At 35.9% G+C, this 20,920-nt stretch overlaps 2 protein-coding genes across 3 annotated transcripts; one reads left to right on the forward strand and one right to left on the reverse strand.

Annotated features, from left to right (window-relative positions):
• LOC116774659 (shootin-1) lies at nt 1-10,396 on the forward strand. Of its 2 annotated transcripts, none has more exons than XM_061524054.1 (10): nt 1-230; nt 532-1,210; nt 4,416-4,602; nt 6,691-6,806; nt 7,086-7,234; nt 7,313-7,470; nt 8,233-8,416; nt 8,615-8,876; nt 9,005-9,247; nt 9,460-10,396. In XM_061524054.1, exons 2-10 carry the CDS (start codon nt 952-954, stop codon nt 9,654-9,656), a joined length of 1,755 nt encoding a protein of 584 aa, XP_061380038.1. In that variant the 5' UTR covers nt 1-230; nt 532-951; the 3' UTR covers nt 9,657-10,396. The 2 variants fall into 2 exon arrangements, with proteins under 2 accessions (XP_061380038.1, XP_032523257.2); XM_032667366.2 differs by having other exon boundaries at nt 764-1,210.
• A 2,346-nt stretch (nt 10,397-12,742) lies between these two features.
• Nucleotides 12,743-19,825, reverse strand: LOC116774963 (aminopeptidase N-like). The gene is made up of 18 exons (XM_061524015.1): nt 19,764-19,825; nt 18,606-18,775; nt 18,236-18,510; nt 17,855-18,013; nt 17,737-17,784; nt 17,225-17,384; nt 16,463-16,675; nt 16,155-16,364; nt 15,804-15,937; nt 15,440-15,638; nt 15,122-15,314; nt 14,835-14,997; nt 14,492-14,705; nt 14,234-14,343; nt 13,749-13,916; nt 13,361-13,504; nt 13,040-13,121; nt 12,743-12,952 (listed from the first exon to the last, which is right to left on the reverse strand). Exons 2-18 carry the CDS (start codon nt 18,762-18,764, stop codon nt 12,782-12,784), a joined length of 2,802 nt encoding a protein of 933 aa, XP_061379999.1. The 5' UTR covers nt 18,765-18,775; nt 19,764-19,825; the 3' UTR covers nt 12,743-12,781.
• Between the last annotated feature and the right edge of the window lie 1,095 nt (nt 19,826-20,920).

A 20,920-nucleotide genomic window follows, 5' to 3' on the forward strand; every position in this document is an offset into this window, starting at 1 on the left:
TCATCCCACGCGTTGTCCTGAGTCCTGACGGACATCGTTTTCTTAGACGGGTTGTACGTTCTTTGGAAACGTTAAAATTAGAATATCCGTTAGTTTGTGGATGAAATTCATTCAGTAATAAGTTCGACGTGATGCAAACGTGCTCTAAACTAGTGTTCGTGTGAATATAGAATAAAAAAAAAATACTTAAATTGTGATCACTCCGCTTCTGCTTTGGTTGTTCGGTTTGTGTAAGATTTCATTTAAATTCGTTACAACAATTTATTCAAATAAATAATAGTAGACTATTAATTTCAATGTAGTTGTTTTTATATTCAATATTTAAATATTAAAACTACTAACGCTATTTCGAGCAGTATAAAACAAAAATAATAATAGTTTATTATGCTTTAAACTATATAAATACATTAAAATTAAGAGACACAAAAGCATTTATTCATAATCTTTTGCAAATAAATACACCAAACGACTATTGACATTCTAAAAATCATGCATGACTAATACATAAAAACTAATCTATTGTTTACATAGGACCGAATCCGATAGTGTTTTAAAGTCATAGGAGCTGGGGTCTGGAACGTCAACGGTCAAAACAAAGCATAAACATCAACTGTAATGACTCACGGCGACGATTTCATTATGATATCAGCACAACTGTACGTTACTAGTGACTGTTAGTCGTTATACAACACTGCTGGCATATCGTCGTATTCAAAAATGAATAATAATTCCTTATTTAATATATGTTTCCCGTTCATCCAAGGCCGTATTTGTGATCGCGAGTGACACAGTTCAGCGGTGCGGTTTGCGTGTTTTCCTCAACGAACAAAGGGATCGTCAGCTACGAGAACACGTCTCAACATACCAGCCGTGAGGTCTACACACGTGAATGCATATTAAAACGGGACGATGGGACCGAACGCGATTTTATAAAGTAATACGAATGCAAAAATGATTAAAAGGAACGGTGATAATGTATTTGCGATCGCGGCGAACAATCAGTGTCAAGGCGGCCGGAGTTCCGTCTCGCTCTTCCCCGGCGCGGCTACGAGGATACCGCGGGCCACTGCCGCCAGGATGACGCCGTCTGACGCGCACCAAAACACCAAGGAGGCCAACATAGCTCTCTCAACTTACGTCGAGAAATGGAAGACGAGATACGAGGACTCCGAGAGGAAGCATAAAGCCAACCTCCTCAAGTCCGAAAAAGGTCGGTACTATTCATTTCATAGCGGAAATCTTTAATGCCACTTTTTGTGTCCCACTGCGCATGCTCCGAATCCCCCGGGTCATATGCAAACGAAAGTGCCAAAGAAAATCCTAGTCTCGTATTTGTCAGCTTATGATAGGAGATGACCTGTTGCTCACACATTATGTATTCTAAAACTTGTCTCGAGCACCAATACACTTTTGAACTTATTTAACTCGCCTTTTTTGTTATACTTGCGATATATATGAATCATGGCACGGTAATATTAGAATTACTATATTTCACATCGAGGTTTTCCTGCGCAATAACATGGCGTAATTTAAATATCATTATTAAAATGTCGACACCTGGCTGCTTGCATTTCGATATTATTTTAATTTCATCGATAAAATTTCGCAAGATCACTGATAAGAATCCCAAAACGTCAATTAACAATTTGTCCGATCATAAAATTCAAATGAGCTACGTAAAATGATTTAGTACATTTAAAATGGATTTTTATATGAGAAATCAAACAGCTAACTCGTCCTTATGTTGATTCTAATGAGATTAATTATTTTTTTGTTGTTATACATATAGAAAGAGAAATATATTGTTTAGTGTACAGGTGATATTGTTGCGTAAAGCATATTGGTCTGAATACATATAGGAGTCGTGTTACTGACAGTAAACGGAGTTTAATAGTTTCGTACATTAAGGTAAAGGATTTACAAGAATTTTTGAGAGGTTAGTTTTAGTGACATATATTTTTAAAAACTTTCAATTAATTTAATAAAAGAGTTGTTGGTTGATTAGGAATGCTTCGATTATTAGTTCTATGCAGTAATTTCGCGTAATGAATAATAACTACGTTTTTGTTTCTAATTTACAATTTTTTTTTGTCTTTGTAATATAAAAGTTAATCCATTTACTATGGTTTAATATTTGTCTAAACAATTAAGAAACAAACACATGTAGTTTTATGTGTATTGTGTTTCATCTAAACATCTACAGAAAGAATAAGTCTTCTTGAATATCATCATATATCATTGAATCTAGATAACTAAATCTTTACATACCTATCAACTATAGTTATATAGTAATCTGTGTTCCAGCAGATTATATCATTAAAACAAGGTTATCTTAGAACATATATTACAATATCTTAAGTAAATATGATAAATTATGTGTTCATACCTTATACAACTATGTAATTGGCATATCATATAAGGAAAGCCTCTCAAAATCCTAAGTATGAAACCGTTTTAGTCGGTACTTAGATTGTAATTCTCTTTTAATGGGTAGGTGTATGTAATTTTGTCTTAAATGTGCTTGAATTTGAGTTAGGTGTATTATTGCATAAATATTTAGCAAATAAAATTTTAAAAAATACAGTAATCTCACAGTCGCAACTCAACCAGGCCTTTACTTGAGCATTGTAGGTTTGATTCCTTGATGGGCTCAGGACAGATAAGGATTATGTAGGTAGATTTGTATTTAACAAATTTTATTTATTGAAGGGAAACATTCCGATGAGATAAGATTATCAACAAATCGGGTAATTTATGACGGTGTTTTCTTGTCTTCGTTCAGTATACGACACTGTCATGTATTAAAGCTATGAATTATAGAAGTATTGTATTGGAGCCCCATTTATTCATACAAATAAATGTTTCAATAATATTTCCTGTTTGTATCCTGGTGTTACACAATTCCTATATTCTGTCACGGCTAGTTGTGTTGAATGAGATCGGAATACTGTGGTACATAACTATTACTTTCTGTATAAGTATAAATCAGAAAAAAACGAATCTTATCATATTTGTAATAACCACATTTTTATATATTTTTTTTAATGAACAAGGCGAAGAATACATTCTATATGCACTTGTATGTTTTCTCATAATCATCTCAATAGTACCTACTTTGTGAAATTTCTGTAATATACAGCAGTCTATAAGTGTAATATAAATTAAAAAGCATATAATGTTACAAGTATATAATCATTTTATTAATTTGTTCAAGTGATAATACTGGTGTGAGCTAACAATTACTTTGAAAACTGATAATATTTACTAGGTTGATAACAAGGTGTTAGGAATACAAAGTCATTTATGTTAATATGACTCCATCATTTCAATTTCTAACTATTTGTTGTTATAAAGCTTTTTAATTTAATATTCCTTAATAACTGAATTATAAGAAGAGTTTATGTTATTTATTAACATAATAATAAATTCGTATTTTATGTTAATAATCGTATAAGCCTGTTTTATACAACTTAATGGACAGTCTGAAACAAGTTTTCTTATGCTGTGGTTTCATTCGCACTGGAGTCGAGTTTGAAACAATATTTAGGAATTTAATAATTTTATTACGTTACTGGCAATGTTAGTGATGTTCTGTCAAATTTTGACACAAAACGTCATTAAGACGAGTGATAGTTCTGCGAACGATCTCGGCAACGACAAGGTTCTTGTTCATACAGGAATTCCTCTTTATATAGCTAAGTTTAATAAACACAATGATGTTCGCCATATCTATAAGGAACAATGAATTAAAGAATAGAATAGAATAGATCTGTCATTTAAAAATATGAACTTGATGTACTTTTTATAAAGTAAATTAATTTGTAATTAAATTATCCTTATTAGTAAACTAGTCTCGACCTACGAGAATATTTTTTTCTGCAACTGTTTTCCTTAATTCTAGGTCAGCTGTGTTAATTTATGTGCAATTAATGTATTGTATTTTTTAAAAGCCATTAAAAAATTTTATGTTCGTGTAATACCCATATAAACTTTCACATTTGCACATTATGGAGACGTGAGTTTCGACCTAATTCCGGAGTCATGACAACGCTTCCTTAGAAAATTAAAAAGGGAAATTACAAGCGTCGTTTATTTTCTCGAAAATGATAGCTAAGTGGAATGAGTAATGTAATGATGTCAATTCATTTCTACAGACAAAAACTGTATCGATTTATCTGATTATTAGCGTGTTATAATTATATTTTATTCATCCTATATATTATGTAATTAAATGTATAAAAACAATATGATTTACACAATCATATGTATTCACTCAGTGCGTTGGAACTCTTTGTTTGCTAGATAACGGCACAGGTGCATAACATTCTTCCTTGTGATATTACGTAATAAATTAGCATTCCACATGTTAATTACGAATTCTATTTCTAACTATTCTCCATTCGATTCTTCTTCAGCCAAACGTGAATATGACGATCTTCTCCGTCGTTTCAACATCGTCACCGAGGAGAGGAGACACTTGGAAGCCGAGCTGCATGATAGAGAGAAAGAGCTCAACAAGCTACGAGCTGTCTCCGAGAAGCTGTTCCGGGAGTACCAGCAGCTTAAGAACCAGCATGAGATCGATTCAGGGGTTATGCAAAAGTATGTATATACACTTTATTGTAATGAAAATGTCTACTCACAGATGCTCCCGTTTCCCCTTTCCGCCTCCCTCGTCCATACGCGGAGTACCGACACACATTCCCTAATGCTAGGAGTCTGTGCCCCGTAATCAGGATTTCCTTCAATTTGCCGTCCGTCAACGGAAAATTATCCCCAACAATTATCAGAAGGGAGGCGAGCGTCGTTACAACGTCGAGGGTAGATCCAAACGGTCTCGGTGGTGTGGAAAATGGACTCTTTGTTATTGTAATAAGGCTGTAAGTCGTCTTTGTCATGGAAATTTTGATAATTTATGTTCCGTTGAGTTCATAAGATGTGATTGTAATATTCATCAGTCGTTTAAACGGTTTATAACGAGGGCGGGAGGGGGAGGGAGGGGAAGGTAGCATTTTTTAATTAAATACATTGATTGATATACACTCATGACTTGATCAAATTGTCTTACACTCGACAGTCGCATATAATGCGGGAGAGCTCCCTCCCGTTAGGTCAGGTGATAACATCTCATCAGCTCAAGGAAGACTCTTTTGATTACTTTACAGCCCTTACCACGGGCTCGCGTTGTGAAACTAAATACAGACAATTACCGTGTTCATTGACAAACTTCCGTCGACACTTTCTTGGTCGAAGATAGATAAATGAAAGATTAAAAAGGCCGCGTATTTTGTTTGATGTTGCGAGTTCGTTATTCTGATTAAAATCTACCTCTTCTCTCTCTCTCTCTCTCTCTATCTCCCTCCCTATATATATAAATATTCTAAAGGTATAATTACCGATTGGCAATGCTTACCCGATATATCGTAAGAATTATTAATCTTAAATAAAAAGTAACATTTGTTTAGCATATTATTTTTTAGTTTTCTATCAACCGCCAGTAATAATTATGAATTACCTTTAATTACAAATGATTAACTAATAGATTTAAATGTACGGAGTCAATTTAACGTGATTAGTTTGGTTATGATTAGTAAATCTAGTTGTAGTATTGAATTAAGTCACAACTAACAATGTTGTAACATCGCTGTATGTGTCGTGAGTCGTGAGTCGTGTCGACTGTGTCGTAGTTTGATAATATATTTTTTCAATATAACAATGTAAGTAGCGAAATATTTTGTGTAACAGAAATGATTACACGACACATGTTCTATTTTGTCGTCTAGTAAAAACTTCACCAGATTGATGATAGAGTTATTAAGAGACTAAGTTTCCATTCGACAGCCCTAACCTTATCAAAAAATTTAAAATTAGTCTTTGAATCCGATTTTTTGTAGTTTTACCGACCTTTAAAAGGAAGGTTCCTGTTATTTTTTAAATATACATTTTTTTGCTTACGATCTATGTTACTGTCTCTCTTTCATTCAATGGAGTTAGTAGTTATTGATCTGACTGATATAAGGCCTTACACCACGCGTCATCTCAACGGTCAAATGATATTCTCATTGTAATTAATTTTGTCTGGTTGCTAAAAATATAAGCTTTTGTCTAGGACTTCGTCCTCGTGTCCTCGTGCTAAAGTGTTGGTTCAGAGTGGAACATTTAGGGTGTTTAACGAAACAAATATAGCAGCCAATCAGCGGCGCCATCTGTGTGAGGAACTTAAACAAACTGCTTCTATTCCGTATTATCGAGAAAATACACTGAGTTTTTGTTTAGTTTTATCCTATATTTTATTCTCACTTCTGAGCTATATTATTGGAAAGTTACATTGAAATTAATACAATACTTTTGTGTAAAAAAGATCTTAAACAATTAACAATTTAAATGATTCATATTCATATTTATAATTCATGCTTTATTTTTTTGTTAAAACTACACACTCCCGACGTTTCGGTTACTTTTCAGGACCCGTGATCACGGGCAGACGAGATGTGAATGACCAGACATTCACATCTTGTACCTAGGATGTAGTTTTAACAAAAAATAATGCACGCATAGCATATCCGAAAAATATTAGTTTCATTTAAATGAATAAAACTCGCGAAAGTCTTAGATCTCATTATATCAACTTAGGATTTATTATTGAAAATTATCATTGTATCTGACGATGGGTTCTGTCATACTTTAAAGGGTGATGCAACAAGCTGGAGAATGGTACAAACAGAACAAGCAGCTGAAGAGGAAGAGCACGGCTCTCATGATGACTGCTGGGGCTGTGGACATAGACCTGGACGCCACTGATGCTGGTGAGTAGAGTAGAGTGTTTTTTCTACACTAATCATCAATTCAGAGAAATTTTATACCTTTTATAGTAAAATAGTGGAGAACCTTGTGGAACAAAAAAAAATTACGTTTGAATCTAATATAAAAGTCATCTTTATCAATAATATTGTTTGATATTAAGTTATAATAATGGTAATGTGTTCATTCAAGTAGAAAAAAAATCTGCAAATCCGGGCGCAACTAACGATGGACGATCTTTATGTTTATAGCAGCTTTAAAAAAAACATGTCTTTGTTATCCAGCTTCCGACTCCAGCAGTAATGAGGAAGTGGAATTCCTCAAGCGAACGGTCACGGAACTTAGCGAGCAGGTGGCTGCTCTACAGACAGACGCTAACGCTGCTCGCCTACAAGAGTTCGAAGCGCACGAGGCCACTGTACAACTCGCACAGGTCGGTGTCACCGACGGACTGAGCTCGCGCTCGGTCGAGAACACATAATACATTAATAACGTGTAACAATATTTACAGGAACTTGAAGCCGAGAAGGAGAAGTGCGTGGCGCAAGAGAAACAGTTACACGAGCTCAGGAACCAACTGGAGAGACACAACAGAGTGTCCAAGCTGCTGATGGACGAGATGAGCGAGCTGAAGGAGAACGCGGACAAGGACAGGCAGATGGCCGAGACGTGAGTCAGAGGGAGACGGGGATGTGGTGTAGTGCCTCAGGCGCAGGCTTAGAGTTCAAGGCCTCCGTGAACTTCCATCCTACATTTTAATCTGCCCGCTCCAGTCACTTCTTGCTTTTCATATTGTGAATAGTAACAAATAAAAAAACAACTTCGATCAACGACCGCAGTTCCTCGCAATTTTTATTGCGTTCGAGGGGAGCGTTTGGGTTATAACAGTTTGTTAATCATTAAATTAACTTTCCTCTCGAACTTTGGCAATCGAACTTTCTGATCACTGAAACAAAAAACAATTCCTTAAAAAAATGTCGTATATGTAGTCCGGGTCGGGTTGTGTGTGGAATACCACTCTCACATTGAGACAAGAACTGTTAAAGTTCACTCCACGGCACTGAACCTTGTGGAGAGGCTCGCAACAAGATTTAAACTTGATCACGATTTAGTTGAACCCAAGCCCGCCATCTGAAGCGTAATCCCTCCCCTCCCTTCTTCCCTCCCTCCATCCTCCGGCTCACAGCAAAGAATTTTTAATAGTGCTCCTGGGCCTTGCTTCCTCTTACTATTTGGGTGTCTTCAAGTCTTCAAGTGAATAGTCTATTAGTGGGATAGTGAGGTTACGAGCCTTGGCCGTATATTAACCTGCCATCTGGTAGAATGATACTGCAACAATATTTTAGTTTAGGAAGGATAAAAGTTGGCAAACTAATGGAGTAGAGTCCTAATTTTTTTTTATTATCTTTAACAAATTACCTGTATGTCTAGATATAAATCTGAAGCTCGGGATGCGAAGAAACGTGTCAAGGTATTGACGCATCAGAGTGCACTGCTGATGGGAGAGCTGGAGGTGGACGAGCGCCTGGGACTCCTGCTGGGGGAGGTGGACGCACTGAGAGACGCTCTGGAGCAGCAGACGGCTAGGCACAAGGACCAGGTGGAGGAATTACAGGTGAGGGGGGAGGGGGAGGAAAGTGACCCACCTGGAGCAACCCGCTTGAACGGCATCCCATACACATTCAACATAATGAAAATTGTTAGATGTGTGTCAATATGAAGCCACTGGTCCAGATCTGGATCGGACGATATTCCATGTGTTCATTGCAAAAAAAAATAATAATTCTATGATAACGAAACATTCATTTCACAGCTGAAAATAGCAGAAAAACACGAAGACACAGATATACTGCTCTGGGAAGAGAAAATAAGACTTGCAGAGGAAGATGCTCAGAAGGCTTTAGAACGAGCCGAGAAGGCAGAGAAGAAGCTAGCCGAATTAGAAAGAAGATTAGCGGAAGACAGGAAACCTAGGAAGTCCAACTTGATGTCAAGAATAAACTACTTTGAGACCGGAGGAGAAAAGAAAGAAGACGTGAAGCCAGTCAAAGAAGTTGTGAAAGAAATTAAAATGGGTGAGTTATTAGGACCGTGATGATCGCTACTTACGTTACTGTCCAAGGCATGCTGTGAGAGTAGCTGAGCCAGGGGACAAACACAGCTGAGAAAATATAGTCATTGTATTTATTATTATTACTTCCAGAGCCTGTGGAACAAACTGAACAACCATCACCCACTCCGCCAGCTACTCCTGCTCCCACTGCCCCCGCTCCCCCTCCTCCACCCACTCCCTGTCCTCCTCCACCTGCTCCCTCCCTACCTCCCCCTCCCCCTCCGCCCCCACCGCCGCCTCCTCCAGCTGTGTTCAAAGCAGTGTCCGTAGAGGACATGGCGGACATGCTGGCTACCAAAGGCGCCACCCTGAAGAAAACGAAACAGAATGGAGGTAAAATGTTATATATATTATGTATGTAGGAGTTAATACCACCTCATTGGTTTTAAAAGAGTGACGTCATCATAACTGACGTCACCAATGCCTATTGCCTATGTTCTTGGTTAGCGTCAGGCTAGCAGGATGTTGAAGGGCAGCTCGTAGTCGGTTTGCCCCTTACTGAACCCTTACTAAACTGTAGTTGATGTAAGGTTATTTGTTACCAGGAGGTGCTATAGATGCTATAGTGGATCAAATCAAAGGAGGCAAGTTCCAATTGAAGTCTACAGACCAGAACTTCATGGAGAAGAAGCCCAAGGATGACCAGCCCGAGGCGGTGAAGGAGATGTTACAGATACTGGGAACACTGAGGAAGAGGAGGAACGTTAACAGACCAAATATTATAAACGCAGAACACGAATGATTAGGACTCTATGGATTATAATATGGATGATATGATATGATAATGTCATGATACGAGGTCAGGATGTCGGCGGTTGTCCTGCACTATATAGTAATTCCAGTTTTCCTCTTTTCCAATAAAGGAACTCAGATGTTTCGGACTGATACGTTTAAGGATCTCCTGGAAATGTTGTGTTTAAAAAGTATTATTAAAATTTTTGATTATGCGATTTTATATAAATCCGGTACAGTAATATTTATATCAGAAATAAACTAAGAGGTTTAATGTATTATAATACTGCCAATTATATTTCTATGTGTGATATACATTTCTCGCCGTGCTATGTGTACACTACCTTATAATAGCTTACTAGGTGACTCCGTGCCTTAGACGTGACTTAATTTAGTTAAGATCTGAATTATCTTTTGTAATACCAATATTAATTATTTTTGTAAAACTCTTCGTTGTATCTTATTTTGTAGGTAAATATTATTTTTAGAGAAAAATTGCACAATTTTTCCAACGTGTCAATTATAAAGTGTTGCCATTGTATTAAAATGAATATATTTTTAAAATATAATTTTAATTACATAATCTTAACGTTTTAAAGTTATTATATATATTTTTATAAGAAGATCGGTTTGTTAGTTACCGTCGGTGCCATTGATGTTTCTATGGTATTATGCATTTTTTTACCAAGTTTTTTATTATTATTATTATGAGCATAAATATGATATATGAATAAAGTTATACTGTGGAAATTTATGTTTTATTTTAAATTTTAATACCGGTTTGGTGTCCACGACAGTATTCTCTACCACCCAATTAAAAAAAATGTCTCGATTCTATCAGGTATGTATGTTTCGGCAAGGGCCCAAACAGTCGTTCTTCAAGCGTTGTGACAAGGGTTGCCAGAGGGAAAAATGATACAGTTGTACACAACATTCGCCGTTGCTACGCAGGAACTAGGCTAGGTTAGGTTAGGCTTTTTTACAGAAATTAGGGATCAGGTTGGGACTATGCAAGGATGAGAATGTTAAAGCTCTCTTTCGAGAGCTACCAGCAGAGACTACAGATACAATGACACCAGAATTTTCATATAAGTGTTCAACAAAAACTACATCATTTTCTTTCTCTCTCCCTCTTGCGTTGGAATATTGGACGCTACTCTGCTATCGCGCCTTCTGGCCTGTAACAGGTATAGTTCGCGGATGCGTTCCAGCGCCACGCACCCTTCTGCCCCTTTTTACACCTGCCTTCGGAGCTTTAAACATTTAACGTAACCTTTTTGGAAGTCGCATAAGAAGTTTCACTTCAAAATTTGTCTAAGGTGACGACAAGACTGCACGAATGCCGAGATTACTTATTTCAAATATGGTTTGTGAAATCCGAGGTCGCCTGAATGCCCCCTGGAAAGTTATCGTAAATCCTATACGCGATTAAATAACATGCAAATGAGAATTGAAGAGTGGACTTGTTAGGTAGAAATAGTTCGCTTATGTTTCAGTAGTTACAAGGTTGCGACAATTCTGAAGAGAAAGCTTTTAAATTATAACCCACCGTATGTCAATATCCCATTTAATGATATCACAGCTTTAGGTGATCCTGGTCTCTATCAGGCCAAAACTCACGTAGCGACCTAATAATTGCTGGAAGGGAATTATTCAAAGACGATTCTTGGTTAACAGTCATATTCATTGTCATAGCTGGTGGTCATAATTTAAAAAGTATTGGGTACATATTTCTGTCAGTGAAATTAGATGGCCAATTATACACCTGGTGCTGGTATTTTAATTTTCGCTTATTTTATGTATTAATTTCTAGAACAAATTTATTAAGTTTATCTTAAATTCTTAGGATCTTTTTATGCTTAGACAACCTTTCGCTGATTTAAATAAAAATGCTATTACGTATATACAGTCTTATGAAAATTACCACGTATGATAGGAATCCATTGCTGATAAAGTCATTGCAGAATTTAAAGATATTTCTTTCAAATGTTAAGGTCTAGGTTGAAAAATTTATCAGACCGTATTGATACAGGAGACCTTCGACTCAATTAACTAACTGCTACTGAATAAACCGGTCGGTCATTTCAATGGACTGATGAAATGGCGCCGCATACGATAAAACTCAAGGAATGTTTGGTCTCAGCTTTGTTCTTTCTTGTCCAAATTGTAATCAGCCTCTTCAAGTAGCCTCAGACGAGTGCAACTATGATGTCGTTATGAACACCCGTAACCTACTCATGTACGCTATGGGTGTCTTTGTCAGTACTAGGACCTATGAAACACTGGCTGTGTTATTTGGTGTACGGATAGGTCTTAAAATTTTATACAGACCACAGATTATTGAAGTGGTTTCTGTCCATATATAAACCCACAGGTTGGCTTGTTAGCTGGGGAATACGATAGTTTTCCTTCGATTAAATTTTTGAGACACCTACATGAGAGAGTTCTTCGAGTGCGGCGTAAGTAAACTACTTGATTTTTGAAGTTTTAATAAAATTTCGCTGTCACAAATAAAACTTAATCCATTTTTGTAAGATTTCGAGGAACATGTTTTCTTTATTCAGGGTATATTTTTTTATGACAAATGGGCAAAAGAGCAGACGATCTACATGCTGGAGGTAGTATCGTCACCTATGAATATCGGCAACAAAGTTTTGCGGATGAGTTGCCACCCTTGATTGGGGAAGAGGAAGAAGAAAGGGTGGGGAACAGGGGTGGGGAACAGGGGTGGGGAAGAAGAAAGGGTGGGGAACAGGGAAAGGGCAACCGACACTCTCACTCATCAGACAAAACGCAACTATTTAAGACTGTTTTACGTCCATCTTCTGTGAGAAGGTGGTTCTTCCCCGTTCTATCCAGCCCATGTCCAGTAGCAGTACCTGCAGTAATTTGAACACAGCTAGATTCTAGCAGATCTAAAAGAGTGTCCAGACTATTATTCATGTTAATGTTACTCCGCCAGAATAGTATATGATAATCTTGAAACTTCCTTGAAAGCATACACAGTACACACCTAACTTTATATAATTTTCCGGGTTTTGCATAACGTTCTCTTCTACGTTTACTGAATAGAAATAAAATCAGGCATGATTTAGAAACACGTTCTTTATGGCTATTTATTCATGACCACTTATCCTAGACCGATGTAGAGGAACTGGATCGAATAACTTCTTTCAGTCTGTCCATAAAAATAGGTTTCATAGTCTCCACCCATCGAATGTTGTTGCGAGCAGTTTCTATTCCTTGTGCCACTGCCATTTTTGAATCAGAGAGCAACTCATCATTCTTCTTTTGCCAAGATAAGAACTGTAAAATTAGTAATAAATTCTGTTTACTAGAGGCAGTTTACCTTACCTGCAACATATAAAAAAAATAGTAATAATTCCGGTTTACCTCATCGAGTTCCTTCTGAGAAGTAAACTGCCCCAGAAGGCTCTTCATAATGTCAGCGATGCCTTCACTTTGATCATAAAAACTGACAGAAAATAACACGTTTATTATTCTAGCATAAAGAACATGTTGAGATGAAATTGTTTTGAAATAAATTATTAAATCCATGAGACTTTACTTCAACTTTACTAAGAATATAACACTAATCGAAGCCTGAAATAAATTTATGGGTGAATGATAAAATAAAATCCTATTGTAAGAAAAAAATATTATCCTTATCATAATTCCATGTAATCCCTCATTATCTACATATATCGAACATACGCAGTATATATGTCCTTGATCCTGTTATAAATGAAGTCTCTCGCCACGTAGTAGCCCACCTCAGAGCTCACCACCTCGCTGATGACTCGACTCGACTCCTGACGATGAAGCTCGTCACTCTCTGTTAAAGTCCATTCTAAGTACCTAAGAATTTCAATGTTTAGAAAAATGAAATACTGTCGAGCACTTGTCACTAGAATTAAGCGACCTTTCGAAGAAAAAACTCATTGAAGAAATTCGTTTACATTTATTTATAGTGACAATTTATTAGAGAGATCATTTTTATTATAACATAATTTAATTTATGTAAATTAATTATAATCTAGATAATATTGCATTGCAAAATTATGATTTATCTGACAAAAGTTAAAAAATATATAACACTAACTGGGCCAGTATCCAAACATCCCTGCTGCAGGCCAGTGAGTTCAGGAGGTGTTCCCGACTTGCTGCCACGTTAGAATGCTTCCGCCGCTCGAGAGACCAACTCCAGTGATACTCACTACCACGATGAATACCGACGCAGGTCACTATCGAGCGAAGGTCTACCGGGATGCTAGGGAAAAATATAATTTAGTAAGATTTATGAAAAGGTGAGATATATTAGTGTTTCGATTTGCAAATGAAAGCTGATGTGCTAAGAAGCAGTGTAATAGTGTTACTTCTACAAGGTCTCCTAAAATTTGTATGTCTTGAGTAGGTACAATGTAACCAGTCAATTATATATTCATATCATAGATCCGTAACTGCCAACTTAAATTTAAAGGAAATAAACGGAATTCATCGATACGGACAGTCCAAATTGAATTTAGATAACAATTTGTTAGCAATTTAAAATCAACTGCGTAGTGTATAACTTATAAGGCCACTTACGGATTATTTTCATCTGGATTCTGAATTTTCATCCACTGCTGGAACATCTCTAAGGCATTGTCTTCACAACCAGGAACGTTCATACTGCAAGCCCATGAGCTGGAGAGCCCCTAAGTAGCCGGAGAATAATTAGTTTGGAGGAACACGAAAAAGACATGTAATTTACATTTTCTTCAGTTCTTTGATTCAATCGTAACTATAGATATGATCCTGTGAACCTTTTCTTATTCATTCTTCTCATATTTTTATTGTTCTCACCTGAATTTTGACACCATTTAAGTCAGCACCATTAACTATATTTTTGTGAGCGAGTCCTCCACTCTGATATATCCGGGTGATTAATATTCTAACATATTCTTGGAACACACCATATTCTGCGCTCCGTTTTAGTACATTGGATATCTTCGACAGACCTGAAAGACCTGCATACAGAGGTAAATATTCTTGTTCTTTTTGGAGGTAACTTGCTAACCTAAAACAAAGAAAATGTATAAGATTCTTATACTTCAATGAAAACATAGGAAAGTTTTTTCGGAGTAGAAAAGTAGTAAAGAAATAGAGTCTTTGTAGAAATAACTAATTAATGTTTGTTATCACTAACTGTAAAGTCATTCCATAGTCGAGCTGATTGTTCCACGCCAGCTCAAAAGCGTCGGACAGCAACTGCACTCGACCTTCGACCGGGATGAGGGTGTACTGGTCACTCGTCAGAGTCTGTATGAGAAGCTTCCAATTGTTGTCATCGTAATTAACTCTAAAGGGTGCTGGAAGAAACCGGTATGAAATGATAAAAACAAAGTTAATAACAGTATTACTTCTAAGTCGTGGTTATTCTGTAATCGCACGCCTTATTTAATGGTTAATAGTCAACAGCTTAGTGTGACTCACCCATCATATTGTAATTAAACAACAACCATTCATTTTGGCCGCATCCATGCTCGAGACGTGTTTCAACCAAAACTCCTTCCTCATCACTTAACCAGAGTAGTTTTTGGTCTCCTGTTCCACGTTCACATTTCATACTAAGAGGAATCCACCAACCTTGAGGAGAAAGAATTTCTTGACGCCATACATAACGTTTCTGGAACAAATCAAACATTATTAAAGATTATTACCGTACTCATGGATGATAAATAAATACAAAAATACGAGTAAATAACAGTGAGATCAAGACAGATTGCTTTTCAAATTATCAGTGAGTGGTACCTGTGAAATATTGACAGATTTGTCGGAGTAGTTCCTGTTAACAGTTAACAAAGGAAATCCAGTTTGTTTGGTCCAAGTATCCATGACTCGTTTTACAGTCATGTTGCGATTCAACACGCCCTTGTTCATGACCACTGCGTTAAGTTCCGACCAGAGATCATCTTGTGCAGCGTTAGAGTATGAATATTTTATAAGATAACTATAAGGAATAAAAAAGTACTTTATTTAAAAAATATTAATAAAAGATTATTACAAGTGTGTTCCATAGGATATAGCACGTAAATAAAGAAAAATAATGATGTAAAAATGTCTTAATATAAATTTGTATGTATAAAGTCCAATTATTAATATCTAAGTAAAATACTTGTGAAGTGCCTGTCTAAAGTCCTCTTCTCCCAAAAACATTTCCATCATTCGAATTAAAGTAGCTCCTTTGCTGTAAGAAATTTCATCGAAGATCTCTGTTATGGCCCTCGGATCTTCTAAGGGAACCGAAACCTGAAAAATTTTAAATAATAAATACGGTATTCTTACCAAATTAATAATGATAGATGGAAATTAAGATAAAGATGTTAAACAAACTATACGAATAACAGCCTATATCCCACTCTTGCATTCAAAGTAGGCAAACGATAAGTGGAATGATAGAAAACAACGAGCCTACAAGTAATTAAATACATGTAAAGACAGAAATTATACGGTGCTAGAACTTTACTGGATGAGATGACTCCAAGACGTCTAAGTTGAACACTGTCAGTGTGTTCTCGACAGCGTTTTTGATGTCCGCATGCCAGGTTGGTTCAATGGCATTCACACCCAGTGAGGCTACGAAAGTCGCGAACCCCTCGTTCAGCCACAGATCCGACCAGCTCTTCATGGTGACCAGGTTACCAAACCATTGATGAGCCAGCTCATGAGCTATCAACTTAAAACATAAGAAACGAAATGGTTAGAAAATAGTAATAATAATTGAATCGATTTGTTACTTGATAAAGCTATTCCGTGAGTCAAACTATTCCGTACTGAGGCAATTCTTTCCTTGTCTGAGAGAGAAGATTCTTTATCATGGTACAGAAGTGCAGCATCCTCGTAAGTGACGAGGCCCCAGTTTTCCATACCCTCGGCATCGAAGTCTGGTATAGCCACCATATCTTGTTTGGGAAGCGGGAACGACACATTAAACCATCCCTCAAAATGAGACAGCACTGCTGGACCTACTTTACATGAGTAGGAAGTCTGAAAATAATGTTAATGATAAATATTTTTTTTGGTATTTTGAAAGGAATATTTTACTACATAATAGACTAGTGAACGTTTCTTAATAATAATGGTAATAGAGAGACGAAACTGGAACTTGCGACCCAGCTGTAGGTTTAGAGGGCCCACCGTCCGAGCTCATCAACCTATATCAAACATCTAAAACCACGTAATGGTGTTGAAGCAACCTCGGTAAGTTCTTCGACTTTCACTTCGGATAGAGTTTACCCTCATGTATCCCATGGTGAACCGTTGACTGGAAACTACCAGGAGTCAGCAGGAGACCATTGACATCCGGACACGTCTTAGGATTCCAAACATGAAACATTCGACTTGGAAAGTTAACGACGACAATTTAGTGGTACTGTTAGAGCGTCCGGACTCGAAGCAGGTAGAAACTTTCCAAAATACAGTGATTTTTTATATTCAGACCAAATTAAAGTGATGATTTACGTTAATGCATTAAAAATAAAAATAAAAACTCAATAATATTATGTGAAACAAGTGTATTCTTTTATCTTTCCTCACCTGTTCTATATCGTCGCTTCTGGCCCAAATTCTAAACTTGGTGTTCGATGTATTTGGGGCAGATTTGTAAGAGTATTTGGACACCACGAAAGCCACCAGATATGAAGACATCGGAACTGATTTGTCGAATTCATCCCAAATAAAAGCAGAACGTTCCTTCCTTTACAGGAAATAAAATTAGGGTATTTTTTTAATGAAATTATGATTTTTATCAATTAAAGGATAGTTGTCGTGATATTTCTATGAGAATAACACATTTTAGCTACAAAATGAAGTGAAAATGTGATTACCATTTGGTCCTTAAAGATCTTCGAAGTTAGTTAAGATACTTTGTATGAAAAGGATTAAGTAGTCTATTATTTTAATTTAAATTTAATTCTCAAAGTCAAATATGGCTGTAAGGTTCAAAAGGTAATTACTAATTATTGAATTATAGGTAATAACTTTCATAACGAAATGGATCAAACAGCTGTTGGATTTAAATACGAAATGGTTAACAAATAGTTGCTCACCTAAACCTCTTTCCGACTACGTCCCAGGGCCAGTAATCTTCTAGTGCACTGGACATAAATAAGTAATTAAGTATTTATTGATATAAATAACTCAACATATAAAATTATGATCACATACTTTTCAGAGGCGGACGCCGCTAGTGGCATGTTGGAGACGGCCGTGTACTCCTTGCTGTGACCGATGATGATGGAGTAGGTGGCTTTGTACATGGGTTCGTCGAAACACGGGAAACCCTTGCGAGCTGATATCGGTTGGAACTGTGTCGCAATAAGATATCTGAAAGATTTTTTTTTAAATCTTAGCTCCAACTGGACTTTCACGTCGTTCTATTGATGTTGGAATTGAATAAATGGCATATTTGAGATGTTATTATTCATATTTGTCGTGTTTAGTTATAATTTATAAATATTTATTAAAAGAAATTTAAATATCTTTATTATAAATAACCACGTTTATATATTCTTCTGAAGACAAGAAATGTCCTTTCACAATACTCACTCTGTTTTTTCATTCTTCTTATCTCTATACGAGCTGATGTAAACTCCGTCCAACTTTCTATTCAAATTACCATGGAAGGGTATCGTGAGAGTATAGTTTTTATTTTCCTCTAAATCCTTGTCAAGTGATATTTCTAAGAAGTTGTACGTGTCATTCAGTTTCACTCCCGTCACTTTGGGAACCTCTTTCTGTCCAAGGACATTCACTTTGTCATCTGATATCATATAATCTTGCGCATGGAGAATAACCTTCGAAGTGCTCTTTTTAGCCGAAAACTGAAACAAATTACTATTGTATTTATGGGATATAGTTCCAGGGCATTATTTTGATGATAAGTAGTGACTTGGATCTATTTTTCTTATTCCTATACCTGAATATCAGCGACGCCGAAGAAGCTGAAGTTGGTGCTGGGGTCGATGTCGTATAGGAGTCTGAGTTGATAGTGTGAGGGAGCGACGTGATCTGGCAGCAAGTACTGCCGGCTCAACTGGACGGAGGACAGGAGGAACAGCACCTTCAAGCACTCCATGTTCTTTTGTTCTGATTATTTTTGGGAAAAATTATATGATTATCTATTAAAGCATGACAACATTTTTGAAATTTGGTTTACTTACTCTCTATTACTGCTTAAATCAAAAGATTTAAACGTAAAAAAAGAGGTAATAGTCTCCAAAATCATTCCCGAAGATATTCTTAAAATTGTATATATCACGTAATTGTTCGGAAACATGTAATCAGATTTTTACAATATGAAATAAAAGCGAAACCTCGTATTAGTCTGGATTAATTGCAGAAGAAGACTTACCACCTATTGTCACCAACATGTAAAAGTTTGTTTTTAGGCTCTTAGTAACGTAGCTACTAACTATTGAGACGCCTCCTTTAGATAATATAAAGTAACTGTTCGACGAGAAAGGTGTTTTGTTTGTTTTGAAACTAATTCTTAAGAAAGAGATTTTCAATAAGAGTTTTTTGATCGATCTTAAAGATATTTTTGATAGAGTCAAGAGACTTAGCTTTACCCTAATACGATAACTTGTACGAAAAGTGTTCAAACAACATTATCATCATTGCATTTTACTTCCTATTTGTTTAATATCCACAAAAGGTTTAAAGCATTTGTATCGTGTAAACTGCTATCAACTTTGAAAGTAATAAAAAGTAGTCCTGGAATTGATGTCTTTTTTTTATGAATAATATTTTCGGAATCCTTATCATTAACTGGGACAAACGATCTACAGCCTATTTAGAATAATTTAAAGTACATTACAATTCCAGCAGTTTTTTGGGTACAGATAAAGCTAATGCTTAAAAATATATACAGATTATAACTTAATAACTTCATTTAAGGCCATAAGCTTTTATTTTTTATTTTCATTTTATAGAAAAAAAAAAAACAACATTATTGTTCATCACTTAATGGTTGTAATATTTCGGGAGCACATTATATTTGTGTTTATTTTTCGAACATATTAATACTAAACTAGTCTGGATAGTAATTACAGAAAGTAATATAGTTCACACGTACTTTACACTAGGTCCGGTCCGCTCCGGCCCGCTGCGGTGTTACTGTAGCTTGCTTGATTATAAAAACTATTCAGATTTTATGATTTGCAAAACTAAATACAACGTTTACATGAATTTCATTACAGTGATGAGCTAAATGTGCTGAGGACAGTGTTTATACAAACAATTCAACACAATGTACCAATACAATATTTATAACAAAATAAGTAAAAAATCATACACTAGTCCCATCAAATGTGTCTTTTTCTTGTACTGATACTTATTGTGTAAAAGGCTTTCAACGAGTAATTGGTAATACCTTTAGAGCTTAAGATGTTACTTCTAAGATGTAAGCCTCAGACAGCTACAGCTAGTCTTTATGGCTTGGCTTTCATCAATACCTTCTATAAATGTGACGACCAGCTCGAGTTTTTCGTGAAATCAAATGCTTAAAAGCAATCAGAAATGGTTCCAAGTTTAAAGTTAACTGAAGCCTGATAAGTTGAGCCACGTCCGTAAATTTAAGAAAATCTATGTTAATGATTTTCCTTTTTAAACTATTAAAGGCCAGGATTTATCTAGAGCTGTATATTTTTATAGTAAGTCAATGTTAGGTTAAATGTTTATTAGGAGGTCCGGTTTCTGTAGTTCCAGATTTGTGTCATAGTTACGAATTGATGAATTTTCAATCGATATGTATTTTTGGATTTGGATAAATTTTAATTAAAGTATCGATATCGACTAACTCGATAAAATAATTATGAAAGCAAACCCTACTTGACCTTTCCTCTATGACACATTTAAAATGTTAATAATTTCTAATATAAACAATCTGTTTTTATTTACAGTTGCGTTAAGGTGACTTCTGATTTAATGAAGAAAAATGTCGTCTCTGTATGAATCGAAGACATTGTGTTTCGGCATTCAACTTTCATTACTTCAAACACATCGCTTTCCTCGCGTCATAATAAAATTTTATTTCTATTTCATCATTAAGTAACTAACTATTTTATAACCGTTTAGGTTATATAAAATGCTCTCCATCTTAGTGATATGCTCTTAAATAAATTATAAACATAATTGATATGTATATAGGTTGTAAAAAAATATGTTTTTAGTTATCCTAAGATGGTAACTGTTGAAAGCGCTGATGCTCTAGCTGCGGGAAAGCGCGACGAA

The sequence above is a fragment of the Danaus plexippus genome, chromosome 23 (genome assembly GCF_018135715.1).
Source record: "Danaus plexippus chromosome 23, MEX_DaPlex, whole genome shotgun sequence".
NCBI classification, from domain to species: domain Eukaryota; kingdom Metazoa; phylum Arthropoda; class Insecta; order Lepidoptera; family Nymphalidae; genus Danaus; species Danaus plexippus.

Excerpts from the sequence above, each read along its gene's own strand:
- LOC116774659 (XM_061524054.1), top strand. The coding sequence starts at position 952 with ATGATTAAAAGGAACGGTGATAATGTATTTGCGATCGCGGCGAACAAT. Across the intron at positions 4,603-6,690 it reads GATTCAGGGGTTATGCAAAA|GGTGATGCAACAAGCTGGAG; the intron begins GTATGTATATAC and ends CATACTTTAAAG. Across the intron at positions 8,417-8,614 it reads ACCAGGTGGAGGAATTACAG|CTGAAAATAGCAGAAAAACA; the intron begins GTGAGGGGGGAG and ends TTCATTTCACAG.
- LOC116774963 (XM_061524015.1), bottom strand. The coding sequence starts at position 18,764 with ATGGAGTGCTTGAAGGTGCTGTTCCTCCTGTCCTCCGTCCAGTTGAGC. Across the intron at positions 17,785-17,854 it reads GCGGCGTCCGCCTCTGAAAA|TGCACTAGAAGATTACTGGC; the intron begins GTATGTGATCAT and ends ATTTATGTCCAG. Across the intron at positions 13,917-14,233 it reads AATCCAGATGAAAATAATCC|CATCCCGGTAGACCTTCGCT; the intron begins GTAAGTGGCCTT and ends ATTTTTCCCTAG.